The sequence below is a fragment of the Micropterus dolomieu genome, linkage group LG15 (assembly GCF_021292245.1).
Source record: "Micropterus dolomieu isolate WLL.071019.BEF.003 ecotype Adirondacks linkage group LG15, ASM2129224v1, whole genome shotgun sequence".
NCBI lineage: Eukaryota > Metazoa > Chordata > Actinopteri > Centrarchiformes > Centrarchidae > Micropterus > Micropterus dolomieu.
This window is the reverse complement of record NC_060164.1, coordinates 5,643,234-5,665,904: the sequence shown is the minus strand read 5'-3', so window position 1 is coordinate 5,665,904 and position 22,671 is coordinate 5,643,234. Positions and strand designations below refer to the sequence as shown.

The following is a 22,671-nucleotide window of genomic DNA, read 5'->3' as shown; positions in this document are numbered from 1 at the left end:
TTCACCCATCTCCTCTTGTTTTCCTTTCCTTCCCTTCCCTTTCCTCTTCTTTTCCCTATCTATTCTTTTTCCTTTCCTCACCTCCTTTCGTTCCTCTCTCATTCGCTTTCATTAACTCTTTTCTCTCTGCTTCCATTTCTTTTTCCCCTCTTTCCTTTCCCTTGCTTCCCTTTCCGCTTTTTCATTTATTTTCCCAACCTGTCTGCACCTATCCTTTCCTCAACTATATATCTTTCCTGTTTCCTTCCATTTCTTTTCCTCTCTTTCATTTCCCTCCATACTTTTTTCCCTCTCCTCTCCTTGTTCATTACCTGTCCTTACATTTACTTTCATCTCTCAACCTCCTTAAATTCCTCTCCTCCCTAGCCTTTTTCACGTTTTCTCCTCTTATTTTTCCTTCCCTTTCTCATTTCCTTCCCACCTCTCTCCTTTCCTCTCTCCTTTTCTTTGTTTTACTCTTCCCTTTTCATTTTCTTTCATTTCTTTCCTTCTTTTGATCTTTTCTCCTCATGTCTCCTCTCTTTTTCCAAATGCCTCCCCTCAATTCAAACAAACACGAAGGAGAAAAGGACAGACTGGAGATAAAAAGGACGACAAAATATTTAAACCCTTTGTAGTCACTGAGGTCTGTAACACAGTAAAATAGTGAATGAATAAGAGAGAAAAAAGACATCCATTGTCAATGACGCAGTTGCCTTCAGGGTGATGGTGAGAGCTTTGTGAGTCATGTATGCCTATGGCATTTTAGCACAACAGGTAGCATGAGCTGAGCAATGTTACTGATTCAAAACACTTTCCAAATGGGCTGATCAGATTCCCCACAGAGCACAGCCAGCCCTGTTTTATTAGAAATGGAACAGCAGTTTGTTTTTCTTGGCCATCATTATATGAAAACCATTAGAAGACATTTTGTGATTCTGGTTAGGTATCTTGGTGATGCCAGCGCTGCAGCAGCACCCACAGTCACTGACAGCTACCTTCCTGTGACTGCTGCAGTAATGAATTAGCTGAAATGAACCCCGTTGATGAGTCGTTGTGGCAACAGCTATTTTCACTGAGATTCATCACCAGAGCCTTCAAGGTCACTCTGTTATACAGCCTTACAGGGAGAGCCTGTTTGTGTGTGAGCACGGGATTGGCCGTTCAAGTGTGCGTCAGTTTGAAATGTCATCACTATCGCACAAAAGAGTTCAACTAAATGGAATCAATAGGAAACTGTACAGCAAGTAAAGCGGAGAGCGTAGTGTTATGATTAATGATATAGATGCACTGTGCTCAGCATGAGCAACTAACACAAGATGGGTAATGTGGGCAGTGCGGTTTCTTTCTCTATCCACAGGATGAATCTTAGCCAGAGGACTGAAACACAATCCAATAAAGCGTGGAATCAAATGAGGCTGCGAAGGATTTTATCTGACAGAGTGATCAAAACATCTCCACAAAGTGTCTCTATTACTGATTTGCGTTGAGATAAATGAATGCAATGCTTTAAAGGATGCCATGCCAGCTGTGTAATGCGTGTGTGAGAGCACACAGGTTGACTGATGATAGGCTAGCCAAGCTGTTACCACAACAACAATCCCCCTGGCAACTCTGACACTGTTGATCTAATCAATGCTGTGTGTATATATGTGTGTGTGTGTGTGTGTGTGTGTGTACACATAGACCTGCACAAATGCTAGTTTAAGTGATAACATAGAGAACGAGAAAGAAATTAGGGTATGAGAAAGAATAGGAAGAGAAGAGGTGAGGGATATTAATTCCTGATTTGGGGCCCTGATTCCTGTTTTTCATTCGATGTCACGGGGACCTTATAGCACTGTGAAGGAGAAAGATGTGCAAATCAGAGCAGACCTGTAGACCCTGGTAAAGCCTGACAGATTCAGCGAGAGCGTTTTCAAGCAGGAATTTGCAAATTGAAAGTGATACAGATCACGGCAACGAATCAGTAAAGGGAAAAGTTGCCTTCTCTCTGAGTCAAATAGAGCTTAAACTGCAGTTAAGAGACAAACACACATTTAAACTCTACAGCGCAGGTCTGATCTAATCTGTCGTCTCTTCTGGTTTCTTAATATTCAGACATAAGAATATTTGTGCCAAACAATCTGAATAACAAAAATATGTTACCAGGAAGCTCGATCAGTAGCATGTAAGATTTGACAGCCCATTGGTTCCATGATCAGTCAAACCCAGAATCAGAACAGGATAGGCCAAATATCATGCCAAAAAACATCTATGTGCAAATCAAGGGGTGGTTTAATTATTGCATAAATGTATAAATGTAGACTCACCACTAAGCTGCTCCATGAAGCAAACATTCCCATGGGCGTTGAAGGCCAGAGTGTCTGGTGTTATGCACAGGGTGTGGAAGAGGTGGGAAGGTCTGATGCTCTGAAGCGCCAGAACACACTCTGCACAGACAGCACACACCTCCTCCTCAGACAGACAGCTGTCCCGCAAAGAAAGGATGTCCGCCAGGGACACATTCTCCTGTTGACACACACGTACAAGTATGTCCAGGTGAGCACACCTGGTGTATGCACACAATGTGAGTTTAATGCTTACACTGTGAAATCTGTAAAGTATGAAGGGGCAGGCCTGATCAGCATCAGTGCTCTGGTTCTATATAGCTTGTGTGAGGGAAAATTCTCTTTTTGCTCTTTACTAATTAATTAATGCCTTTGCCAGCCTTTTGTCAAATTTTGCTATTTTGCTAGGTCGACCATTAGCTCTTTTCTCAAAATAATAGAAGACAGAAGGAAGCAGAATGCAACAGTCATCCTAAGTAATTAGGATTGTACCATACATAGACACAGAAACTTTCAATGTAGCGAGGATTCTTTGCAGAGCATATCATACATTTTTATGACAAGCAATAGAGACCAGACCACGTTTCTTTCTACTTCATGAGCACCTAAAGGCACCGTCAAGGAGTTTTCAAAACAGTCCCTGCTCTCAGCAGCTTTTCAGTCAGCTAACTCATGCGGAACAGATTCATTAAAATGTAAATACAGAGCGTGAAAGGCTAAATTTTGGTGTTGGGGCTCTGACCCCATCACTCTCTGCAGCACAGGGGGACGCTTGAGAGTGATGACAAAGTTCTACCTCAATGCTGGAGAAACTAGATCCTACAGGTGGATGCTGGGGTGGAAATGGATACAATGTAACGTGGGGATAATGCAGCGTTGTAGCAGCAGCAACAACGTGGTAGCTTAAAGAATCATTTCTGTATTAAATATGGGCCCTATTTTCTTGTGTTAAAATGACTAGTAGGTACAAAAGGTTTAGGAATCCATGCAGGAGATGGCTTCAGCGAGCAGCCGCGAACCAGCTACAGTGGCTGCACAGTTTTCCGTCGGGGTAATTGCGGCCATCAAAATTACGTCAACAAAACGCGCTTCTTTTTGCCAATGACAGACTCAGACTGTTATACCAGGTACCAGGTTATACCTGACAACATCATGGAAAGGATCCCTACGAGTAACACCTGGTGACACAGGAAACACAAGAAACTGAAGTCTCGCTAAAGGACAATTTTCACTCTGAAATCTCGTGAGAGGCGAGCTATTGGGAAAGACGAAGGCGGAAACGTGAGTCAGGGTTGGAGATATGTTAGAAAATAAAGTATTGCTAGCAGTTCCTCTATGTACACAACAAACTCCTCTCCCTCGTTTCTACCGTCACTCATTAGGATCCTTTGCATGATGTCGTCAGACACCCTGTAAGCTGCAAAAAACACTTTTTGTGATTTTTGTAAATGTGATGAACGCAATTGCCCTGAAGGAATGTACCCTTTCCCCACCTCTCTCCTTTCCCTGTCTTAAAAAACTATGGTCTGCTTTGGAAATCGTTGTGTGCTGTGTGCTACACCATCTCAAGAATAGTCCTTGTCTACAGTAATTACTTCAAGGCATCACAAGGTATGTTTAATTATTACTTATTACAGCACCTTGAAAAATGCTTCAGTAGCAAGGGCATTTGGTACACAAAATACATGACATCCTGCACACAACCACACATGCCTTTTTTATACCATGGAGTGACTCTACACACCCACATGAACACACTACATCATCTGTGATCCACTATTACCAAATGGCCCCATTTATCCTGACAATTGCAATGATCTCAGAGATTCCACGGAGCAACCAGCATAATGCTGCCCTCTGATTATTACGGGATCTTCTGTTCAGCATGTGAACACAAAAGCTGGCCTTAATGCAGATAGAGGGGTGGAAGTGGGGAGTGTGGGGCATTACAAAGTAGCAACTGTCAAACACTTTAGGCCACTACAGTACTTCATTATCACAAACTTACATTTTATTTCTTCCATGACATTATTTATACCACACCATCCCTCAATGGGAGCTTATTTTTACTCCAACTGTGAGTAAGTCTTAACGGTTGTAATCACTCTCATATTAAATCACCGCACTATCTTGGCCTGACTACAGAAGAAGTGTCTTTTTTGCTTCATGACTCTTGTAGGTGCAGGAGAGTCACAGCAGATTGTGAACAAAGCATATCGATGTGTTTTAGTAGGGTACAGTACAACTACAGGGCAGAAAAGTGCCACTTCAAGCAGCAGCAGCGACACCAGCCCCATAAATAGACAGTTTCCCTTGAGAACAGTGCAGAGGAAAACTAGGAGTCTCTCTCACCCCCTCAAGTTAAATACGCTGTCCTACATAAGTTTGCCTCTGAGCTCCAGGGTTCTGAAGAGACTGGTGGTTTGCTTCCTCTCCCTGCATGCTGGGACTGAGAAGAACAGTAAAACAAAATGCCAGTAGTCAACGTATTTATGTTTGAAGTTCCTTACATTTTCAAAAGAGTGACTAAATTGTTAATAAGATATTTACTGATAATGCGTTGTATTGTCTACTCCTTCATCCCTTGTGTTATTTCTGCCAAAAATGTCTATGAAAATCCTAACAACTATATTTCCCATAACTCAGTTAAAATCCAAACACAGTTGCCTACAAAAGTTCATGTCCACTATATGAAGTTACAGTCAGTGGGGGAAGGTAACTAAGGAAATTTACTCAGGGACAATTTTGAGGTTTTTGTACTTTAGTTGAGTATCTCCATTTTATGCTACTTCATACATATACTCCACTCCCTTTCAGAGAGAAATAATGTACTTTTTACGGCACTACATTTGACATCTATAGTTACTTTTCAGATTAAGAAAAGTATGTTTGTGGCCCCTTGTCACATTTCAGATGTCTATAAGAGTGCTTTACCCTATAACCTACTTAGATGGTTTCATTTAAATAGCTGTTCATGGCTAAAATAGGTAAAATTATTAAATATTTCAAACAAAAAAGCAAAGATCCAATGTCCAAAAAATGAATACAAATGTATTTAGAAGAACTTTGAACCATCTCAGGGCTGCCCAGATTTAGGGGCTTGACCCCTATTTGGAAGAACTACACGCTTTTCCTACTTTAAATATATTTTTGCTTATACTTCAGTACTCTAACTTTCAAATTTCAAATATAGAACTTTTACGGTATAGGCTACTGTATCAGAATCAGAATCTATACTGTGTGTATGTATATCATATACATAATACAGCTTTGACATGAACTGAAAAACTGCTGATGCAGCTGAGGTGCAAATCAAATAATAATATATCCAAGGCCTTCAGGAAGCTTCTGCAACTGACTTACAATCTCAGCAGTTTCAATGACTATTATAGTTTTTGAAGAAAGGAACCTCTGAGTCTTTATGAAAAGCATGTAATCTAACCAACTTGAAACATGTTTCTTTTGATGTAGCCTAAGCATACAACCGCCAATTTAACCCTTTCTGTTGAATATATAACAAAATGTAAAAACTTCTTAATAGAACCCCCTCGGTCTCACCTCGTCCTCCAGTAGTGGAGGCAGATGTTCCAGTTCATAATATCCGTCTCTTTCCTCAGCTTTCCCCAAGTATGTGACTGCTGCATCCCTCCCCGAAGTCTCCATTGCAGTAACTTTGATTCCCTCAAGAGGAAAGGCGAATTTCGGCCCAGACAACAGTGTCTCCAGTCGAGACAGGTGGCATGCCCGGGCTCTCTAGGTGCACCGGGCTCAAACGATGGGTCGACTACTTGCTGCAGTCCAGCAGTCAGTCGACGGCCACTGCGGGACACTCTGGTCCAAAAACAACGGCGGGGAGAACAGGGGGAGCACAGCAATGCGCCTCAATCGACAGTCTATAGCGAACTGGGAGCGGAGGCGGTGATGGGTGTTGCTGGCCAGTGTTTGAGGCTGCCATGGCTACTACACCTCCACAGAATCAGGCAACACACTATAAGCGATCGTGAGCTGCAGTTTTCTAAACGCCCCCTCCCCGTGGCGGAGGAGCCGCTGTTGGCACAGTGGAGAGCGCTGCTGCCTGCTTGCTACAGTTGGCTCCACGCCTCCGTCCACAGCGTGACTCATATTCATCACTTACTCCTTATTATCTCCTCTTATTCCTGTGATCTAAAGTGTTATGCCATTCAAATGTACTTTCATCACTCCACTCCACCAATGGTGGAATGTAACTGATTATATTAAGCGTAGCATACTTATTAAGAAATTTGAGGTAGCTATTTGTACTTTTATTTTCATGCCACTTTCTGCTTTAGTTACTAAACTCTTAAATTTTAATTATTTTAATAATTTCGATTTATTTTGAGGTTTGGACTATTGGTTGGACAACCAATAGTCCAAACCTCAAAATAAAGCATTGTGAAATTGTCACTTTGGGCCATGAGAATTTGTGACAGGCATTTCTCAAACAATTAATCATTAGTTGCAGGCTGATACAAAATAAATATATAAAAATGAGCTCCACCTCAACCAACTGTACTGTTCGAAATCCTTCTTTTACATGAATCGAATAATAATCTAATGATATAATATCTACTAGTACAGCAGTCATTTCCATTTTTATGAATGTTATTTTTGAGGAGAAGTGCTCACTAACACAGATTTCGACAGATTTTTGAATAATATTTGAGAGAAGTAGGCCTTTTGTGTACATCTTGGATCTTTGAGTTCAGCTCATGATGACTGGGGGCAAAAACAAAAGTGTTTCCTTTATAATTTTGTTTTTGTAACATACACCTGGGATGGTTGTAACAGGGGTCATTTGTAATGTGGCCAATTTCTGCACATGCTCAGTTTAGTCCTTATTCACATGGGAGAAGGTAGCACTCTGTGGCAGGCACAGCATTTTTAAACTTAATTTAATTTTGTTATAGCAATGCCTGCTTTGCAGTTAAACACATCAAACTTAAATCATGTTTATTGTGTGTGTCTGTGTAGATATCTTTCATGCAAGTTGTCAGAGCTAATGTTTTAGCTGTAAGGTAAGCTACTTTATAGCTACAAGAAAACTACTACTACAATAATATTGCGACATTTATCATTATACAATTATATGTGTTAAGTTTAACTGTTGATTTCAGTAGTTATTGTTGCAAACATGTGACAGATGTCCAGACTACCAAAGATTAAAAGTTACTTGTAAGTGTCCAAAAACAAGCTATTATGAATTAATGAAAGTATGTAGGTGTCACTGCCCCGCCCTTAATTCTCTTGCAGCCCTCTCTTTAAAGGGTCACTTCAGCCAAATGACCATTTTAGTGGAGCAATTCAGGTAAGCAGGTTGTGGACTCACAGACTCACTGGCAGAATAGAGTAAACGCGTGTAGTTTACTGGGGTGTTGAACAGAGAAAAGTTTGACAACAGGCAGACAGAACAGGCAACCTAGTCTAAAGGAGCATAAGCTGGCAGGCAAGTGTGCAAAAAGGCACAAGGGTCCCGATTCTCGTCAGACAGGATAACCAGACAGAAGACAGGAAGAAGTAAGTCAGAGTCTTCCCTCCTGAGGCCCCTAGTTCTGTGAGCCAATGGGGTTTGAGCTTGAGCAGTAGGGTTCCATCCAGGAGACTGCTGTTTGTGTTCTGCGTGAAACCAAAAGTCAAAGTCAAGAGACGACTTACTATAACTTACAGTACATATGTAGGTAAAGTTATGTAGGTAAGTTAACTTACATATTATTTGATGTAACTTACTTATTTGAACCCAAACCATGGCCTTTTGGTGAACCTAAACAAGCAGTTTTGATGCCTAAACCTAACCAAACTTCACAACATTAACCCCATGTTTATTATTGTCCCCAAGCCAGCATGCACAATACCAGGAAATCTACACACCTAGTAGAGAAAAATTTTACAAGTTCAAATGAAAATTGTTCATTTCCATTTGATCTATTTTCTACCATAGAAATAGATACAGAAACTGCTGACAGCTTGTTCTGTGGATTATCCAGATTGACAGGGACATTGTTTGTTTTTTATTGTTTATTGAAAACATGTCATTCTTAAGTACTGAGCACCACAAACAAAAACGTACTGTATTGTTGTTGACGCAGATCTCAGAGGTAGATATCCAAAACAATGTGCATGTCTTGATACCAGAGGACGTGTAATGAGGGTGAACTGACCTTTTCATTGTTACCAATCTTTCTCACCCACTCCAGTAAACATTGATCTAATAAAATGTGCCCAGTCTTCTTCACTTCACCGAAATTTATCCAGACTTTGAAGACTTTCTCTGTCTTGTTATATGCCAGACTTAAACCACAGCCCTCAGTTGGTGACCTACTTTAGAGGAAAAGTCTTTGCTTTTGGAAAAGCAGATGAAGAACATAGTACCACAGTCCTTGCAATACCTGGTAGCATCCTGCAGATTTAGTTTATTTTACAGGCATGGTATAAAGCATGTTGACTCTCTTGAGGAATGTGTGATCCTCCTCAGCCATGCAAACCTTCCTGCTTTTACTGTATATAACTAAAGCAGACACACTCTTGCACACTTGTAGATCAATGCTATTTGTACACATTCTGATCCATCTTAATTAATTAATTAATCACTCTCTTTGAATATCATCTTGAGCTGCATGCTAGTGATGATGGAAAGCCTGTCTGGGTGCCAGCTGAGCCCAGGGTGGCAGGGAATGAGATTACTATTATGCCAGTGGTGCCCTGTGGCTGTTGAGCAGTGATAGAGAGGCCTCTCTGGCCATGCAGAGGGGAACCACTATTAGATTTGTTGACTGCTCAGCGTTCTGGCATGTCAAGATAATAGAGGGAAATACTTTTACTTCAGCAGCCAGGCAATTATGTGATCATACATATTCTGGCATATCCCCTCAGTGACTTATTACTTGAGAACAAGGCAGTCTGTTTGATCCTTGTTGGCATTGTACAGTAGCCAACTGAGATATACATTCAAAAAGGTATTTCATTTTCAAAAGGATTAACTTCTAAGGTGGGAAAACTGCACAGCTCCTCGCCACTGGGAACAGCTGAATCAGTTACCCTACAGCGAAGCAGCACTTGGCAGGGATGAGGTTGACATTTGACTCTGAAGTCATCTGACAGTATTCTGACTGCTATATTTTCCAGAATGAAAATGGGTATGTTTTTGCTCTATTCAGTTTTAATATGACACATCCAGACAGATAGATTCTAAGGGTAAGTAAACACTCAATAACAATTTCTCCTTTCACTTTTTGAATTAAAACACTGAAGCAATGTCACACTTTATATCACACCCCAATCCATGCTGGTCTTTTACAGCAGAAATGCAATGGGATTAAAAACGTAAACATGGAGTGCGGCATCCTTTGAAATCATTCCCTGTCTCCTTTGATTCATTGTTGTCTCACTTCCTGTTTAATTAGCCAGCTAATCCAGATCCTGTCATTCCCAGTCCAACTTGCACTTGCACTCAGTGTTTCCCATTGCTTCCAGTCACCTGATTCCAGTGACCCATCTGCTCATTTCCCACATGTTTTCAGATCGTCTACTGAGCTGTCCAAATCTATAACATTTTACCTGTTTTCTTCTTCATGTTGTTGACCCCTGCACGCTAGTTTCTGCCCCTTTGGACTTGGTTGCTTATTTTGACTGCTTGCTTGTTATAGGTGTTTGCTGTGACAGTTTAAACCCAAAAGCATGGCTTTTGATGGAGCAGGCAGAAATGGAAGGTAAGTATGTGGTTGTAATAATAACAGAGCTTACTGATTTAGCCTATTTTGTTTGAGTATGATTGAGAATGAAGTTGCTTGTCCTTACAGTAAATCTCTGAGTCAAGGAATTATATAGATGCATATGTTATAAAATGATATAAAATTCTTCTTCAGTGTCAACATTACTTTTTTATGAAAACAATGACTGTGTTTGTGTGTCAAATCAATGCAAAATAAAGTTGGAAAAAACACAATTACGATTACACGTGAGACATTTGGGGCTAGATAATTTCACAAACTTAAGAACGTAATGTAAGTGGCACATGATGCAGCAGAAGCCTTATTCAAGGAGCCAAACTGTGGCCCTATTATTAGCTTATGCTAGACTTATTATGTGTAATGAAATACCTCTCAGGACTGACCGAAGTACAATGATCCAAATCCAGCTGCCAAAGCGGGACCAAAGCTGCCATAAGTGCTGCTATCTGGAGCTGATTCTAAGCTGAAACATGTCTGCACCTCCACAATCTGGCAAAATCACTAAATACATGGATCAAATTTGGCTCACAATTGGTCTTATGTTTGCAGGAAAAGCCACAATGTCTTCATTATAGAGATACAGATGGCTCAGACACATCAAAAGATTTTTCAAAAAATTCACTTTTTTCTCTTCATGGATTTTGTATGTCCCTCCCTGCCTATCAACACCTGCCCATAATCTCATTTTGGCCAAATAAATTATTGAACTGCACCAGTCTGCCAGTTTTGTCTTTGTTTGGGTCCAATCCCCACTGGCCCGGCAAACCAGCCCTTACCCACACGAATGAAACAAAATGTACAACAGAGAACATTGACATAAACCCACACAAATAGAAAAGGAGGGCTGTGACCCATAATTGGGATCCTGTGTGTATCCCAGGCTGGCTGACCTATGCAGTCTGGACAATGTTGTTAAGGAGCAGAACCATGACGAGACTGGAAGGTCAAGCCTGTGGACAATTGTCAGCCTTTGGGAAATAGTGAATAACTGGCAGATGTGCCCCAGAAAAAAAAAAACAGCGATGTCAAAAGTTCATAGAGTCGACATGATGCTGTAAAGGTGTATGTCAGTATTTCAGAAGCTCCTGTGAGAATATCTGACATAGCAAAGCAGAAGAGCTTTGGGATGTTGAGGTATGCAGGGAGTCTGCTGACGCATTGTGTTTAAATGAGCAAGAGCAATGTGTGGAACTATGAAACCACATTAAGTAACTAATTAAGTAATTAAGTAAGTATTGATTTTACGCAAATGTTGAATCCCCATATTCTTTTACATCACTTTTTTACATCAAAGGCAGCAAATCATAAAATATTAAATCACTGGACTGCCGTACGACCTCACCTGCTGAAATCTGAACTAAAAGATGCAGAAATGAGGGAGATTAAAATTAATTTGGTGTACCCAAGGACTTGGCACTTTAAATATCAGTTCAGAGGCAAGGCAGAATTATTTTTTCTAGTGATCCATTTTGTAAGACTGACATAAATTGTAAAAAAAACAAAACAAAAAAAAAGTTTTGCCAGGTTAAACTTCCTAGTTTTGGCAGGTGAATTTTTATTTATTTATTTATTTTTGTTAGAATCATTTTTGTGTGTTTGTTTCGGCCACAAGAGGCTGAAGTGCAACACCACCCATGTTCTAAAAAGGACTAAAAACATTCATGTTTTCTTCCAGGTGAAGCACAGATTAAAATACATTTTAAGCCAAAAGAAAGAGTTTACTATTATATACAGGGACGTGCACAGACATTTTGGTGGGCAGTGGCTCAAGTCAAAAAAAGGGCATTTTTTTAAACAAGACAAATATATTAACTCAACAACATTTTTACTTTTCTACAAAATAATCAGTTCACACAGAGACCACGGCCTTCTTTAGTATTCACTAGGTTTATCACAGGAGCAGCAAACTATGCCACAATGTGCATGTTTTCTATGCTACTAGTTTCAAGTATATATTTATGACATAGTTTCATTAATAATTTGTTTATTTTTCACAAGGCAATAAATCGTTTCAATTCTTTTGGTGTTATTGGAATACATAACACTTTTTCTTCACTCTAAACTGTGGAATTGGGCTGCAGGCATAATTAAAATAAATGTTATTTAAATACTTTTACTTTTTGTTTCACAAGCAAGATGCCAAATGAGTAAAGATAAACTTCAGCTTCACACAGCCAAGAAACAGAATACTGAATTGCCTGAATACATTAATGTATTGATCAAATACTTGTACATTTACCATGCACATGCGTGCGCGCACACACAAATTACTGATGGTGACATTGACTTAGTTTCACATTTGAGGGAGGGCTGTCTGTATTATATAAGGATCTATCAGCATACAACAAACTAATAGAATGGAAAGTTATTAGATGAGGAGCTACCATCAAAACTATGAAGTTACTCTTTAAGGTACTTTTTCATGGAGTGATCAATTTTGAGACTTTGGTCTATTTTGCTTCCATGTCTTCTTTTACTCTAATGGAAATAAAACTTCAAGAATACAACTTTAGATGGTGTTGGTTTTCAGCCTACTAACCTCTGTCCATTTGCGTCTATAGATTTATTCTCAGTTAACCAAAACAAGCTAATCTGCATATTTACAAAGCACATTTCAGGAAAATAGCCAACTCTTGACGCAAGTCATTAACTGGGGAAGTTCTGTGGTGATATGCTTTAGTTATTTTCTTTATCCCATTCACCTGCAGTGATTTGTCAAATGTTTGCAAATTGGCGCATTTTAATTAGTTAACGCCTAATCTGCATATCAATGTGGCGATTGTGATGACGTTATTAGACACAAATGTTGCTGTTCACCTGTAGTGTCTCCATCAGTACATCAGGTTGTATGGCCATGAGATATTGCCTTAGCTAAACTTCAGCTAACTTATTACACTAGCTCAGCTCATGAGTCATGAGTTAGCAAGACATAGGCCTATATTGTCTTTTGTTTAATTAGCGGTAAACTCGAGGCACTGGTAGTGTTAAAAAGGCCAGCAACACATGGAACCTTCTACCCCTTATCTTCAAGTGGTACTTTCCGCCCCCCTCTTAGAGTGGTATGTTCCGTCTGCCCAGTGCAGTTCACAGGATCATGGAGAGATCTGAGAGTTCCAATTAAGTTACAAAAGGAGTGTTAATGTCTTTGTTTCCGACTGTTATGTGCGTCCATTGAACTGTAAGTACGTTAAGTCTCATATTATTATAGTTTGGGTAGAGTCTTCCCCTTTTCTTGGATAAATCTTGCTCTAGCTGATTTTAGCTACTGTTAAGCATGTCAATTAGGCCCGTTTACAAGCAAGTGAGTATCTACAGTGCTAGTCCCATATGTGTAGAGCCTGTGCTTAATGTAATTACATTCAAAGCACCTTTTTTATTATTAATAGCTGACTGGTTTAATGGATTGTAATATGTTGCCTTACTTTGTATGTTATTCCTCATTTCAGAACCACACACACACATCAACCACAATTTGGAAATAAAGCAGTCTTAATTGGAAATTCTGGACTATTTTGTGACTTGACTCATCACTTTAGTAGTGGGTGGTGATTTCCTGAACCCAAGTATTGTGAGAAGCCACCGTCAGCTCATCTCTTTCTTTCATGGTCCTTCGAGCCGGATTTATATCTCACTACTGATAAGAAATGTCCAAGTTACCAGAAGAACAGCACGGTGTGCCAGTCAGGAGGCATACATCCCTCCCTGCACATCAAGAGGACTATGACCTCTCAGGCTTTCGTAAGAGCAGCAGCCTTCAACAACCCTCTACTAAGCCTGTTCATCAGAATGAAGAGGAAGTTGAGGACGAGGAGGGTGCCTTTGGTGGTGGGCGCTCAGTATCACCCATCAGTCAAGACGATTTCCCCTCTCCACAGTGGATGGTAAAGGAGCAGTGGCCCCCTAATAAAGGATCTCCTCGCAATGGGAATAAGAAGACAGACATGGGGAAAGAAGCTCTGCTCAAAGAGATGGAGGAGTTAAAGATGCAGAATGAAAGACTCCGCTGCCAGAACGAACAAAGTAAGTTCCAGTTGGAGCAGCTTAGCCACCAGAGTTCCTTCAATACTGACCAGCTCCGCAGACAAGTAGAACACCTAGGAACCCTTGTCCAGCAGTTGCAAGCTACTACACGACTGAGCTGCAATCACCAATCCTGAAGCACAAGCCCATGCGGGGTAAGCCAAGCCTCTCTTATCAACCAGGAGAGAGGCCTCTCCTTACTAGTCACTGGAGGCATCAGACTAGCAAGGAAGCATCTGAGGCGTCTCACACCAGCTCATTTGATAGTGTGACCGTTCTAAGTATAGCAGTGTTATTTATTTATTTTTCTTGTTTAGTTATTCATTATGACTGGTTTAATGGATTGTAATATGTTGCCTTACTTTGTATGTTATTCCTCATTTCAGAACCACACACACACACACACATCTACCACAATTTGGCAATAAAGCAGTCTTAACTGGAAATTCTGGACTATTTTGTGACTTGACTCGTCACTTCAGTAGTGGGTGGTGATTTCCTGAACCCAAGTATTGTGAGAAGCCACCGTCAGCTCATCTCTTTCTTTCAGGTAGTTTAGTCTTTTGTTCATCACCACTCACTTCTACACAAGCCAAGAAAAACACTGCTGGGAGAGAAGCTGGAGGGGCTGCTGTCTGTCTGTGTGCTGCGCTCTGGCTGCGCGTTGAGATGCGGAGCGAGCGAGAGGGAGAGAGAGACAGAGAGAGACAGAGAGAGAGGGCATCGTAACTCCAAAGTCTTCCGACCTGATAGCCTATTTAGATTTTTTCCCCCAATAAATATATTTGTTTGACAGGGAATCTATTGCAAACAGGAATAAATATACTGTATAGGCCTATTCATTTATATATAAAAAAAAGCATCCCAGAAGAAGAAAAAGGGCAGGTGCTGAAGCCCCTTTTGATGTCTATGTGTGCACGTGCATCCTCTTCAACACTGTGGCCAGCTCTACTGAGCCATATGATCCTATAGACTTCAGTTGTGACATTTTCATAAATTTCTTCAACTATAAATGTCTAATTATTATAGATAAAATCCAGCACCTCCTGCCCTCCATGGATGCCAACCTGCCTTCAGTCACAGGAATCTCAGAAGCACCTGGATATTTGAACTGTTTTGCCACCATCAATTCACACCAACTTACTTAAGTTGTGTCTTCATCCAAACCAACAACTTGCCTCACAGACCCTATCCTAACCAAGGTGTTCAAAGACGTTTTGCCCACAATTGGCACGTCTTTGCAAGATATGATCAACCTTTTCCGTCTATGTATATCTGTCTTTTAAAGTAGCTGTAATCAAACCACCAAAAAAACCTGCTCTCGATACAGGGGTTTAGAAAGCCACAGACCAATAACCTTTCCTTTATATCCAATATCGTTGAGAAAACAGTGGTAAACCAACTCTGAGAATTATTTCATAGCTACAATTTGTTCAAAATTTCAGTCAGTTCTCCGAATGCATCATTGCACAGACAGCACTAGTAAAAAATCTCCAACGATCTTTTAACTGCATCAGATAAGGGACCACTCTCTGTACTGGTCTCATTAGTTATTATAAGTGCGACATTTGATTCAATTGATCACCATATCTTTTTACACTTGAGACATGAACATTTAATTGCCATCAAAGGAACTACTATAAGTTGATTTGAATCTTACTTATCAGATACAAACTGGGAGCAGTTTGTACATGTAAACACTGAGTCCTCTCTGCATAGCAAAGTTACCCATGGAGTTCCACAAGGTGCTGTGCTTGGACCTATTTTATTCACATTATATAGGCTTCTGCTAGTAATATCATCAGGAAATACAAGAGAATTTTTTGTTACTTTTTTATTAGAAAGGTACTTTTATTGCAAACACATACATGTAGCAAAATTCATTCTCCACGTTGAACCTATCCCTCATGGGAACAGTGGGCAGCCGCTGTGCAGATGTATATCAGTGTCAATGACACTGACTGAAGAACCTAACATGTTTTTGATGGTGGGGGAAACCAGAGCAACCCACGCAGACATGGGGAGAACATGCAAACTCTACACAGAAAGGCCGGGATGAACATGGTTTGAACCCGGGACCTTCTTGCTGGGAGGCCACAGTGCTATCCACTGGAGCACCGTGCCGCTGGTGTGAAATGACACACGAAACACAAACAAGGCAATGACTTAAGACACTGGCGTGTTATACATACGCCATTTGGTGATACCAGTACCAATCTAGCCACAGGTTGTTTTGGATGTTCTTTAACACTTTTGCCTTTTACATCCACCTGTTTTTATCCATCTATTCAGTGTGCACATGAAAGAAACTCTGTATTATCTGGAAAAAGTAAGCATGCTAAATTGTTTTTCCAGTTTATCAAATAAAATCATTATTTTGAGTTGCCCCCCCCCCATTCCCTGTTAGGACGCAGGCACATACAGCAACATCTGAAGCACATTGTAAATCATAGTTGTAGCTTTACCTCTAGTTCCTTTGGCCCTCCCAAAGGTCTGTCACCTTTACTCTCCTCTCCTCTCCTCTCCTGTGTTCAGGGTTTAGATGTCCACAAAGAGACATGTATCTGAAAAACGCAATGGTGACATCTGCTTTCCCAGGACCCTGTTAAAATTAGGAAACAGTAAATTTATATGGCCCCTATGGCCAGAAGGGGAACTACACAAACCCTGCGAGACAACACACTCATCAAGGCACACAGGAAAACATTTGCTACAAGGCAACTATGCTTACCTTGTAACTCTTCCAGTTTTATTTAGCTTTTTTGTGGGTAGACCAACAAAATTATATGGGGGATTACAGAATCAAAGAGTGGCAAAATAAAATAAATTGAAACAGCTTGATTACTGTAGTTACTACATGAGATTGAAAGCTATTCCCATGGACAGGAAAAAGCACCTGTGAAGGAGAAGCTGTAGGTGTCACCCCGTGGAGCTGAGGGAAGCACAGTCTGGCCACAGTTTAAAGCAAAATCTTACACATATTTTAGCTTGATGAAAACAGATCAATATGACTCAGTTTAAGTTTTAACCCTTAAATGCGTGGGTGTTTTGCCATATATACCATAAGTCTTTAAAGACCTGTTACTTATGTAACACAGATTGAGATACATATACACACACATGACAAGCGTAGTTATTTCACACAAAAGGTCAATTCTGCGTGTATAGGAGAAGCCATCTGGTGCGTGTGTGTGAGACGCATGGGGAGAATTACGTCACAGAAGTTTGTGCTTAAACCTAAGTCATATATGCATGTCAACCGGCTTAGCCTCCTTTGTGTTGCAAAGCAATAGCAAACGACTCAACGTTTGCGTAAAATAGCCACGGTTTTCTCAAAGCGTGTGTATAAGACACCTGAGATGAGAACGAGTTGATTAAAACAGTAGCACTTTAAAACTTTTCAGACATAGCATAGCATTTACCTTAAAAAACCCTACAAACCTATTTTCCTAATAATTAATGCCAAAAATGTAATTCTTGTTAGAACACATTTAATGAGCATAAATATGGTCTCACTTTGGCACATCATTGTGTAGGTCTTTGAGATAAATGTTTTCATTTACATTGGCTTTTAGACTTTTGTCACATTAGTTCTCAACCACAAGTGTATCTGATGGAGACGAAGGCTGAAAGTTGCGGCAGTTGTTAAAATAAATGATTTTGAAAGGATGAGTTGTACGTTTATTCAGTGTGCCCTTTTAGGAAACTGGTGAACTTGCCAATAATAGTTAAGGGATGGAAATTATGAAAATTAAAAACATTAGTCTGCTTCATTTGAAATTATAAGTTCAATTGCTGCTTTAAAACATGAGTTAACCTAACTTGAAAAGGAAATAGAGTTGTATTGTTGTTTGACAAGAGAAAGCAAGTATATATAAATATAACATATAAATAGTTGTTTTAACTCACAGTATCAAGTTCACACAAGAAATGATTATTAATAATTAACAACTTCTATTTTATTAATTAATTAACAACGTGAGTTGAAACAAAACTTTTCTTAAAATTGAGTTTACTCACATTTTTAAGGAAGTAATTGAACTTAATTTTTTACGTTGAACCACCTTGATAATTTTTACAGTGTAACCTAATATATTGTTTATTTACATAATGTGTTACACATAGGCTTCTGTGACTGCTCAATGCCTGGCACTTATCAAACGCAATTAAGACAAAGTATTAAGAGAGTTCTTAAAATACCACAAAATGGTCGCAGTCCACTTTTGCCGTCAAGCGCATTTCCTCTAGCCGCACTCATTTCCTCTAGCTAGCATTGCTATACTCATGCTCCAGTTCTCTAAGTCATCTGATGGGTCACTTGCCCCAAAGATCCTCATCATCAGTTGCTTCAGACCCAACTTTATATTCAGAGTTAATGTCAACAGATCTCTCAAATATCCAAAACAGTGCTTGTCAGTAACACAAATGAGGCCAAACCAAACTGGAAAACACAACATTACCTATAAACCTATAAGAGAAACACAGCAGCAAAACAGAGGCTGACATAGGTACTGTGTGAGGTGAAAGAGGCAGGTGACTGTCAGGACATCAGGTAGTTATTGCAGTTTTGGCCTGCTGATTTGGTCTGCAATTTGCGTCAAAAGTCAAAGTCGCTGTCTCTCCTGTCACACCTAAACCTGCCATGTCTTCGTCCTGGTCAGACCCACTGTAAATCACCAAGGTACTGTATTCCCTGTTGTCAAACTGGCCTCCATTGGTCTCGGAGGCTGTGTTCGGTGTTCAATGGGAGGCTACTGAGCCTGGAGCCCCGGTCCAGTTCTGGTGCCCATTCTTGACTCAGTCAGTAAATAGATCCACTAAGCTATATGCGCTAAATAGCTAATGGACATTAGCAGTAGTTATGACCTGATGTGAGATATGCTGCCCCCTAGCATTTGACAGGTGTAAAGTAGCATCAATTGTTACACATTGCTCTTTTAATCCCACCCTATTACACTATGCACTTTGTTTTATTTCATTCCTTTTCTAAAAATTGTATTTACTTTTCTATGATTCATCATTTTTGTAGGCCATTTATTGTTGAGTTTCTGTCTTACTGATCTTTGACATTTCAACAGTATGCGTCTAGAGGATGTGATGCTAAAGTAAGTTTCAATATTACAATTATATGTACAATATTTTCATCATTAACAAAAATCTTACATAATTATAGAAAAGAAAATTGTTAAACAAGTTAATTAGTATATCAGCCATAATGATATTACTGCGTTACACATGGAAATAAATGCCTAAAATAATGAAAAAACGTATCACTGGTAAGGTGGATTACTGAATGCTTCAGGACTCTGACTTGTAGCATTATGTAAACAGCACTGTATGAGTGGGCACTGATGTGCTTGTGTGTGTTTGTGCCTGTGCGAGGGTGAGGAAGCACTCCGGTATAAAAGTTGTGGAGGGCAAACATACATATTCATCAGACCTCACAGACAAAATAATGTACTGGCATAATCTCTGCAGTGAGCTCGGGTTAAATAGCTGCAAAAGGACTTGATATGTTGCAACGGGACAAACATTTATGAACTTCTGGACTTGCCACATGATTGGCTTCACAGGAAGAGAGAAAGGAAGGAGGTTAGAATGCATACATCTGTATTTGGCTGCGGGCTGGAGTTCAGCAGGGCGCCCATTTTTCACCTCCATCTGAACACGTAATTACTCCAGCTGGATAATCTTTCATTTAATAAAAAAATCTATTAAATAGGCCTGTCTGGGTATAAGCAGGACCTAATTTAGAGAGTCTGGATCAATGCCCCAGTGATACTGCTACACTTGGACGAGACAACATTTTGTGCCAAGAAGATCAGTCTTGCAATTACACTTCCATACATGTAGAATTTTCGAATTGACTCATGTCTTGACCTCAACCATTTGCATAATCATCGTTTATTTTTGTCTGGCAATTGCAGTAGCAGAGATCATCTCTCTGGTTTATGATGAGTTCCTTCTTTCTGTCTCTGTGTACTGATCGCCAACCAAAGAGGAATGCAGCTCATGCATTAACCTGCCTGTTGGCCTCTGTCTCAACCTCACAGATGTTGTAAATCTAAGGGCTATTCACTGACGTCCATTTGTGTCCCTCAACACCTGAAGTTACCAATTTTAACCACTAGATGGCATTCCTGTATAGACAGCATTAGAGAGGAGACATCTGAAATGAAAGACAGGACTGGCAATCAGATGTTTAAGTGTGTTTGCGTTGTTGACAACTGAAGCCACCAACAGCCACATTACATCATGCATTAACATCACTGTCTAGTTTTATATTGTGAGTGATCCGCAGTTGCAGTTTTTATGGCTCTTCCCGACTTATGTTTATTTGAGTGAAGACTTGATTTCTGTCTCACAGAGAGGGAAAACCCTGAGGAGCTCTCTGAATGCTTCTCCATTTTAAAGCTCACATTTGGTCACATGCTTAAAGCCTTTAAGAGTCAAGTGCACGTTTACAAACTCAGATTCCCAGAGGTCATCTGTTGAAAACAAATTAAACTGATGACAGATTGACTTTCTGGAGCATACAGTTGGTACTCCTTAGTGAGTATAGAAGAAATCTTGGCCGTAGCAAAGATTTTAGAAATGCTGAGGACATCCACTGCAATGCATCCTCCACCACAAATTAAGGCCGTAAACCATTTTTTTCTGTTGTTTTTGTTTGGCATTTTATTCCCTTATTAGACAGCAACAGTAGGAAATGTCAGGAAATAAGGAGAGAGCAAGATGGGGATTGTGGCAGTTAATGGTTGGATACCTTAACCCCTAAGCCACCAGGGCGGCCAACCCCATATTTTATATTTTACTTATTTAGTGAACTTTCCAATGACGCTTTCTATAAATGTGATTTCCCAAGATGAGGGTCTAAATGTTTTTTTAATATGAAGCCCTGAAACTGACAAAAGGCAGTAAGAGGTTTTATACCAGCTGCAACGTTCCCTGCATTGCCTGGTGTAGTTGTATGATGAAAGCTGGCTGGCGCTGGGTGGCATCACCACTGCTGTTACACCCTCACGCCTCACCAACTTTTGCCCTAGACCCACCCATCTCATTAAGCATAAGGGAAATTGGAAAAGTGGTGAAGAAAATTGGAAATGTTTCTTGGGGAAAATAGGGAATAGAAAATGATTAAATGTGCAAGAGACAATAAATTAATATATTATTAAAAATGAGCAATATTAAAGGAAACTATGGAGTTGAAAAATGAAGTGAACTAGTAATAGATTGATAGAAGAGTAAAATACATTTTCATTTAAATTCTTTTTACCAACTGATTTGAAATTAAAGGAAAAGTATACAGGCTTGCCAAAACCCCCCAAAAACCCTAATACTAAAAGTATTGTATTAGGCTATATGTCATGTTTGATTTCAAATAGCACATCTTTGCAGAGCTGTTACAGTGTTTTTCATGAGATACTGGATAGCTCAAATGATTTTAGTTCCCTTTACAAACTTTGTCAAATGAGTCAGATAAACCTTCATTTTCTGGATATAGAGGAGGAGGACACTGGTTATTGGCAACTGTGTAGGATTTAACACACACGTAACAAACAGCTACTGTAGCGTAATCTCTTCACTCTCTCTTCGCTTCACTCTCCATCCTCTCGATTCTTCTCCCAGCTCCCTGGTCTTTTGCCCACCATGCCGTCCCCAGCTGTCCTGTTCTCTCTCCACTGAAGGAGGGAGGAACAGGGGTGAGGGAGGGAGCTGGCTGTCGTATTCGAGCCTTGATGTTACAGTCTGCAGCAGCCTCTTAGGCCCCCGTAATCCACTGGATTGTTGCATTAAACCATCACATGATTCTTTGCTCCCTTCCAGTTGTACCATGTTGCGTCACCATTAGAGGAAGCTATAAATAACGGAGGGGGCTGCGGGGGAGGGAGGGGAGATAAAGGACTATCAAACACATAGGACAACACAGATTGGCAGATTTTTGTAACTGGCTCCCTGCAAACCCAACACATGGCTTTGAGTTAGAGAGTGAGAAATTTTCACACTTACCTGACTTAGTCTTTGGCATGCATCACAATACTCACAAAGGATTTGATGCATAAAGAAATTCAGCAGCGCAGCAGGGGCCAATGGCTGTGAAGAGAAAACAAGTTAGAGGGAACACTCAGACATGTCACTCACTCTTCAGAATAAGACGCTACCTCGGATTGTCACATCATAGACTGAAAATCAGGTGCAGCTGTGTTGACAGTAAGCCACTGTGAAATAGCAGAATGGGGTTGAGCTTGGTAAAATAGGTTGGAGTTTTTGTTCATTACTTTCATGTGCTTTGACAAGTGATGTAAGTCTTCAGAGGTCTTCTTGGGGGAAACTGAGAGACAGCGATTGGCTGGAAGGCAACCTCTGCAGTGGGAGACATATACTGGGGCAAAACACAGCTACGACAACCAAATAAACCAATAGAGCTGTTTTTGTTTTCCCATGTCTGGTGCACTGCATTAGCATATATCCTATACTTTGCCCGCCAGGCAAACAACTACAGTACAAGTCTGTGTAAGGAAAAGCAGGCTGTTTCTTCCAAGTAAATAACGCAGGATGACAGAGCAAGATGCTTCATAGGTGTAGCTTGGACAGGG

General features: G+C 40.2%; 2 protein-coding genes across 2 annotated transcripts in view; both read right to left on the bottom strand.

Moving 5' to 3' along the window:
* LOC123983747 (kinase non-catalytic C-lobe domain-containing protein 1) overlaps nucleotides 1-6,132 on the bottom strand; it is a 34,385-nt gene extending 28,253 nt beyond the window's left edge. The window contains exons 1-2 of the mRNA XM_046070060.1: nucleotides 5,868-6,132; nucleotides 2,292-2,490 (exon numbers count right to left, since the gene is read on the bottom strand). Of these exons, the coding sequence (XP_045926016.1) occupies nucleotides 2,292-2,490; nucleotides 5,868-5,972 (304 nt within the window). The 5' untranslated portion in view covers nucleotides 5,973-6,132. The remainder of the gene's footprint in view (nucleotides 1-2,291; nucleotides 2,491-5,867) is intronic.
* Nucleotides 1-22,671, bottom strand: part of btaf1 (BTAF1 RNA polymerase II, B-TFIID transcription factor-associated) — a gene marked incomplete at its 5' end in the record, with an annotated part of 442,252 nt that overhangs the window by 302,785 nt on the left and 116,796 nt on the right.